Source organism: Grammomys surdaster, unplaced genomic scaffold (assembly GCF_004785775.1).
Source record: "Grammomys surdaster isolate TR1022 unplaced genomic scaffold, NIH_TR_1.0 231, whole genome shotgun sequence".
Classification (NCBI taxonomy): Eukaryota; Metazoa; Chordata; class Mammalia; order Rodentia; family Muridae; genus Grammomys; species Grammomys surdaster.
The window spans coordinates 1,026,294-1,033,948 of record NW_021604676.1 but is presented as its reverse complement, the minus strand read 5'-3'; the positions used below and the strand labels follow the sequence as shown (position 1 = coordinate 1,033,948).

Genomic DNA, 7,655 nt, shown 5'->3' with positions numbered 1-7,655 from the left:
AGATCTAAGTCAGGTAGAGAGAAGGTGATAATAATGGTGGGCCGGCACCTGGAAGCTAGGAGAGGTAGGGTGGACTGTGTCTCCAGATGCAGCCAAGCTTGCTCCATCCCCAAACCCCCAGCCAACCTGATTTCACATTTCTCGCTTATAATGAAAGAATACATTTGCGTTGAATCTCCTGTTGAGTTTGTGCTAAGTATGAGTGATGGTCTCCGAAGTCCTTGAGGGTCCCACTTGATCCACATGTAAGTGAATTATCCAATACGTTTTTTCTTTCTTGAGGCAGGCCACACACCGGCTTCTTGTGTATCTACTGAGCTGTGATCTCCTCCCTGACATTAAGAATGATACAGATTGGAACCGGTCTGGGTGAGATTAGGGGACAGACGCCATGCTGCCATGCTGCTTTCCGCCGTCTCTTTTGCCAAGAGCAAGTCAAAAACTATTCTGGTGAAATTGGTGAGCCAAGCTGGGACAGGTTTCTCCTTCAACCACAAGAGAAGCCGACTTCGAGAGAAGCTGACCCTTCTGCACTATGATCCAATAGTGAACAAAAAAGTTCTCTTTGTGGAACAGAAAAAAATACGCTCCCTCTGAGTAGTGGACTGAAAATGAATTTGATTCATAAATGAGAAGACCGAGGGTGAGGCTCCGTTCCGAACTCTGCCATGTGCAATGAAGACGAGAAAACTGCGGCGGCATGGCCTTGGGGATGTGAAGGGACAGTGCAGAGAAAGAGAGCCCTTCATCACAGAGACCACTAGTTATCTCTCTGGATGCTTTATAGGCCTTAATAAAAAAATATCGAAATAAAAAAAAAAAGAAAAAAGAATGATACAGATTAAACAAGAGAAGAGTGATTTTTATTGCAGTCTACAATCAACAGGGCTAGGCTCAAACTATGTAGTCTGTGACCCTGTCATCAACAGCTGACAGTTTTCTTCAGACGTTTGGTTTACAACCAATGTTTTAGTGGTTCCTCTCTGGACCTTTTCCATAGGTTGGAGTTGATGATCAGCCAATACTTGGCCCAGATACTGGTCATATTCTTGGGGAGTCACCACCTATGTCCTTCCCTTCCAAGCTGTCCAGCTGCTCTCTGGGTGTTGAAACCTGACACTTTCTGCTTCAAAGCCTGAGGGGCCCACTGTCCTTGTCTGCTATGTAAATGAGTCACTGCCTCCAGGCAAGGAGATGACACACCCTCAATAAGAGTAACTGAGTGCAATTCCTGCTTTTCCAGAGTAGGGTTCATCTAGTTTCTACTTTCGCTGATTTCCAATAAGTTTCCTTAAACATTTTCAAATTGTAATCTGAGGGTAGCTTCATTTAGCCAAGTTATCCACTGTTAGTATTGTGTCTAAACTCCACCTCCACTGTTATCTGGCAACACCCAGGTCTGCTCCTCCCCACAGTTACCTGGCAACAGCCAGGTAGGCCTGCCCACTATAAAAGGGGCTGCTTGCCTCCTCCTCTCACTCTTATTCTCTTGCTCTCTTGCCTCTAGTTTCTTTCTGTCCCCTCCCCTCTCCCTTCCCCCTCTCTCCACATGGTCATGGCCGGCCTCCACTTCTCTCCTCTCTCTCCTCTCTCTCTCTCCTCTTCCCCCACCATCTTCTTCTGTTTCTCTCCTCCCACCTTTGCCCTCTGTCCTGAATAAACTCCCTCCCCTTTGAAACTGTTTGGTCTGGTGTTGTCTGTTCTAAGCTGCACAAAGTCTAACACCCACCATTATCTGGAATAAGAATGGACATGATTCAGATGGGACCTGACCACTGGTCCTTAATTTCTATTCTATACATACTGTTTTTACTGTTTTTAAAAATATCTTTAGGAACACTAATTTGTTTATCCTTTACAAACCTTATGGGGCTGACTCTTATCATTCCTCAAATAACTAAAATCAAAACATCAGGTCTAGTTAATGAACCCAGATCACAACTTTTGTTCTTTAAAACAAAGCAAAATAGGGGTTGAGGTGGTAATCCTGAAGTTCTTCGAGTGATGCCTTATGTCTCCTTTACAGTCTATGTGAGAGGACAGGACAGCACAGAGTTGGAAGGAGACACCTTCTTGAGTACTGCCTCTGCCTCACAACGCATATGTGACCTTGGCTGAGCCTGCCTCTAGCTAGTTTCAGGTTTTTCTTCCAAACAACAGTGTGTTTTACCACAACAAAGAAGAAACCCCTTGTCCAGCTGTGCAGTTCCTCTAAGTCTCCACTTGAGGGGGAAACAATACTAGACATCTTTTTTCTTAGCCCAGAAAAAGAAACTTAACTTGTTTCCTGATGATTTCAAATTTCTTTGGAGGAAATGAAGGTTACTTGTAAAGGAATCAAGAAGAAAACAATTCCTGTATGGTGTTTCCATTGGAAACATGGTTTGACTTTCTTGGCTGCCTGACCTTTAAGCCTTTGATTTTTTTTTTTAAGAGTTTATTTTCTTTTGTATGATTTTCTGTCTTTTCCTTTGAGATGAGCTCTTCCTTGTGTCTCAGCTCCTCTTCCTCCTCTTCCCCCTCCCCCTCTTCTGGTTCTTCTCCCCCTCACCTCCTCCTTACCCTTTCCCTCTTCTCCCCTCCTCTCCCCTCCTCTTCTTTCCCCTCTCCCTCTCCCTCCTCAGTCCCTCTTGCTCTCACTCCTCTCTTCTCCCCTCTCCTCCTGTTCCTTCTCCTCCAAGAGTTTTATTTATGGGTACTATATTTGGATTCTTTCTCCCTCTAACTCATCTCTCATCTTTAGGATGCTTGAGGTTTTTGTTTGTTTGTTTGTTTGTTTTTGTTTTTAATGGCACAGGTGGGTTGTGAGAATTTCTGCTTAAGGTCCTATGAAGGCTCTATCCTCTTTTCTTTTTATTTATTTTTTAACTTTTTTATTGGATATTTAATTTATTTACATTTCAAACGTTGTCCTCTTTCCTGGTTTCCCCCTCTGGAAACCTCCTATCCCGTTCCCCCTCCCTCTGCTTTATGAGGGTTCTCCCCCTTCCACCTCCCCACTCCAGGCTCTGTGCCCTGGCATTCCTCTACCCTGGGGCATCGACTCAGGGCCTCTTGTCCCATTGATGCCTGACAAGGCCATCCTCTGCTACATATGTGGCTGGAGCCATGGGTCGTTCCATGTGTACTCTTTGGTTGGTGGTTTAGTCCCTGGGAGCTCTGGGGGTTCTGGTTGGTAGAGTTTCTAAGCTCCGATGTCAGCCTAGAAATCTTTTCATCCCCGGTCCTCAGTTGCCTCTCATAGACTTCTTTTTCCACATTGTCAGCCTGCCCCTTCAGCTCCAGTTATAAGCAGCTGTTGGCAGTTTTATGAACAGAGAAAATATATTTTATTTTTGCTCATTTTGCTGTCCTTATATTTAGGTAATAAATGAAATAAAAATGTTCCATGAACATTTATTTACTATCTATTAGAATTGTGGCCACACCCTCTGTCAAGCACTGCATCTTCTTCAGTCACACCTTTCTCAACCTGTGGGTCATGACTGTTTGAGGATAAAACGACCGTTTTACAAGGGTCACCTAAGACCATCCTGTGTGTCAGATATTTGCAGAACAATAGCAAATTACAGTTATGAAGTAGCAATGAAAATAATTTTATGGTTACAGATCCCCACAGCCTCTCTCTCTCTCTCTCTCTCTCTCTCTCTCTCTCTCTCTCTCTGTCTCTCTCTCTCTCTCTCTGTCTCTCTCTGTCCCTGCCATCGATACCCTGCCATCGATTTCTTTGTCTCTACTACCCCTCAACTCCCTTCCCCATGCCCTAAATAAACTCTATTCTATACTTAAAAAAAATTCTGGTTCCTCACTGGTGAGGATTCACCTTCATAGCTGACACTGGAGGTTAAACACCATTTACAAATTCCTTTATGAATTTTCAATCAGTTCATGACTGGCAGAAGTTTATATTGTCTGACATGAGGAGGTGTCTGTGACCACCAGATGTCACCCTGGCATTTAGGATTCATCTAAACAAAAGAGCCAATTGCTCCTTCATGGCCATGCTGTTTAAGATAGTCCATACCTAAATTAGCAATATTTTAAAACTGAAAACAGGGCTTGGGAAGGCAGGAGTGGAGGTCAGTCTAGGTCTTTCTATTTCTTGTCATGCCTGCTCACTGGACACTACAGTGAACTTTTCTCCTAAGTGGTTGTGACATAGTTATTAACATGGCCTCTTGGTCCAACCATAATTTATCAACAAACCATTTTTAAAACCCTAAAATGCCTCGTCATTTTTAAATGTGTAAGGATCCTCTTAGTTCTAAGCAGAACCCATTTTTATATGGTGGTAATTTGTGGCAAAGGTCAACATCACTATCAAGTCAGAACACCAAACCATCTCCAAATGGAGCAGCCTGTGTTTCAATGTTTTTAGCTTCTGTAACTTTCAATAATATGTCCAACTGCCAACAATTACCATCCTCCACTATGATGCTTAACTGTCTCTTCTTCAAAATCTTATCTAGAAGGAGTTTCCATCCTGTGTGGATGACAAGCTTAAACTGACTTCTGCAACAAAGCTCTTCTGCTGTCTTCCAAAGTCTGCCCTTTAATAGTTTAACGCTTTTTTTTTTGTTTTTTTTTGTTTTTTGTTTTTTTTTTTTCCGAGACAGGGTTTCTCTGTATAGCCCTGGCTGTCCTGGAACTCACTCTGTAGATCAGGCTGGCTGAACTCAGAAATCCGCCTGCCTCTGCCTCCCAAGTGCTGGGGTTAAAGGCGTGCACCACCACTGCCCGGCAATAGCTTAACTCTTAAAGATGAATTATCTGAATTTTCATAGAGGATGATAAGGATTAGTTTATTTCAAGTTCTTCATTATGAAAGAAGAAATACAATATGCAATTAATATTTATATAAAATTATATCCCATGTGCTTTATGTATACAAGCAAAATGTGGCTGAAAGTCATTTTAGTTTTCTTGGGTTTGTATAAGACCCACAGAAAAGTCTCATAAAGTAATACTACCTATCCAAATACTTATGAAGGGGCAAGGGAGTGGTGGTCTCTTCTTCTTTCCTTCCCTTTCTCCCTCCTTTTCTTGTCTCAGGAAGGGTTTCCTTACTGTGAAGAGACACCATGACCAAGGCAATGTTTATAAAGGCGAACACTTCTCTAGGACTGACTTACTTGAACATATATATGTACATATATATGTACATATATATATATATATACATATATGTATGTATATGTATATATATATATGTACATATATATACATACATATATATATCTCCCCACCCCCATAGTGACACACTTCCTCTACCAAGGCCACACCTACTCCAACAAGGCTGCACCTCCTAAGAGTTCCACTCCCTGTGTATGAAGCTATGAGGACCAAACCTATTCAAACTACACATTTTTCCTTCCTTCCTTCCTTCCTTCCTTCCTTCCTTCCTTCCTTCCTTCCTTCCTTCTTCTACCTTCCTATTTGCCCTTCCTTCAACTTTTGTTGAGTTATAATTGATAAATGAAGCTAGCATATAGTGTCTACAATTTGGTGGGCATAGATGTAATACTGCATATGAAAGGGGCAGAACTAAACAGATTGAAGCTAAACAGATAGCATGCTCAGCAATATCCAAGCAATATCACAATATCAATTTTTGTTAACCTATTGTTCAACAATTTCACATATGGCTGTGATATATTCTTGTCCCACAAAGAGTATTCCTTCCTGAAGAGAACCTAGGACTCCTTAGAGAAAGGTGTGGATTTCAAGGCTGTGAGAGAGAAAGTTAAAAAAAAAAGAAAAAGAAAATGAAAAAGAAAAGTCTGCACCACTATGGACACCATAGTAGTGCTCAAGAAGTAATTCATAGATGTCAAGAAGACTTGAGCTCAAAGAGATAGGGTGTGGATGAAGAACTCCAGGATGGTGAAAACCAGTAATGACACACTGAAGATCAGAAAGAATGATAATGCCACCACAATAAAAACAAAGCAAACAGGAGAAAGCTTGAATGCTCTTTTCCATAAAAGAACATTTTAGCAAAATAAATGCAGATGTTCTAACAGAAGTTGGAAACCTCAACCAGCCTAATAACACCAATTTTAGGACTCTAACTCTTCACAGAGACTGGGTATAACTCAGTGGGGGAGTCTATGTCTAATCATCAAGTTCCATGCCCAACACTGTGAACATCAAGAAGTCATTAAACCTTTGGGTCAAAGTGTGTTGGAGAACAAAACATTAACCAACTGGCTGATTATTAATTATAAGCAAGTTATGTGAGGAAACTTCACTATCTCTGACATAGGTGCAGACACATACCCACAGGGACACCTCAGAGCTCTGCTGAAAATGCCCAGTGTGGTATTACACTGGAATAGACAGATACATCTGTGATGAAGGAAGGGAACATTTGTGAAGACCACCAATCCAGATCCTGAAAGGGTTAGTATTATGCAGGACAAGAAAGGAAAGGGCTAGACAACACTCCTCATTTAAAGATTAAGGAATTACATACACTTAAAAAACCAAGTTTATATACAGAGTAACTCCAGTTTTGATGCATGTTCTTCAATTAAGTTTTTAAAGGGGTGAACATTTATGAGTTCTTTATAGTGCTCATGGGAACACCCCAAAACTCTAATGACATGCCTGTGCCCTACCTTATCTTACTGGAGCCATTAGCTGGTTATCAGCTCCATATTAAGGTTAGAGGGCATGAAAAACAATAAAGAAAGCATAGTGAGAAAAATGTCTTTAATAAGAAAATGAACCATGTGTTGCTGCTTGGGGGATGGGGTGTAAGCTGCCATCATTTCTAGTCTGACTCTGAATACTTAAAATGAAATCAACTAACATTATATTTGAAAGTCCTTGAGTTCATATGGGCATGAAAACCATATTGGAATTATTTGCATTGAGAAAATAAAAGATACCTGGATTATTAGAAATAACACAATGATTCAGCAAAAGTCCTTATAAATATTTGCAGTATTTTTCAGTCAATATATGATTATGTAAAGTTTAGAATTAAAAGCTAGTTATAGGAAAACATGAGCCTGTATTGAGACATGTTGGCAAACTACAAATGAAATAATGTTATATATTTTCATTCTTTGCACTCTTAATAACAGTAGGAGAAAGCTTGCTCAGATGGTCTTTGTGAAAAAAACCATTCTACCTAAGGAAAACCATCAGAAATAAAAATGTTAAGTTTAAAACAGTTATATGATTAGACTTCATTTTTGGTAGTCTAGCCTATCAAATTAAACTTGATATATGGTTCTTAATTAATTATCTTAGGCCAAAGGTAGAAGAGCTATAAAGATTATTCACTCTGTTGAAGAAGTAAGGTGATATGTGAACTTTGGTAATTCTAAAATATTAAACATGGACTTATGTAAGAGGGAGGATAGGTTTAATCCACAGTGATGTGTATTAGCTAATGCCTAATCTTTCTAATTAATTTGAAATTATTGCTTGTGCCATGACACTTGTGTTGAAGTTGGAGAACAGCTTCATAGAGTCTTTTCTAGTCTTCCTGGGTCCACAGATTGAACTTGGCTCATTATGATTTCGTGGCAGTGATCTTTACTTGCTGAGCCATCTTACCAGTCCGCAATGTTTAATTTTCTATACACTGACTTTCACATCATTGACTGACTCTGGGTGATTGTTTTGGAGATTTTTCATTTGTA

At 40.4% G+C, this 7,655-nt stretch overlaps 1 protein-coding gene across 1 annotated transcript; it reads left to right on the top strand.

Annotated features, from left to right (window-relative positions):
• Nucleotides 1-399: 399 nt before the first annotated feature.
• On the top strand, nt 400-818 carry LOC114626210 (39S ribosomal protein L33, mitochondrial). The gene has a single exon (XM_028773544.1). It carries the CDS (start codon nt 400-402, stop codon nt 595-597), a length of 198 nt encoding a protein of 65 aa, XP_028629377.1. The 3' UTR covers nt 598-818.
• The last annotated feature ends 6,837 nt before the right edge of the window (nt 819-7,655 follow it).

What these genes read in the sequence shown, in the direction of transcription:
- LOC114626210 (XM_028773544.1), top strand. Translation starts at nt 400, where the DNA reads ATGCTGCTTTCCGCCGTCTCTTTTGCCAAGAGCAAGTCAAAAACTATT.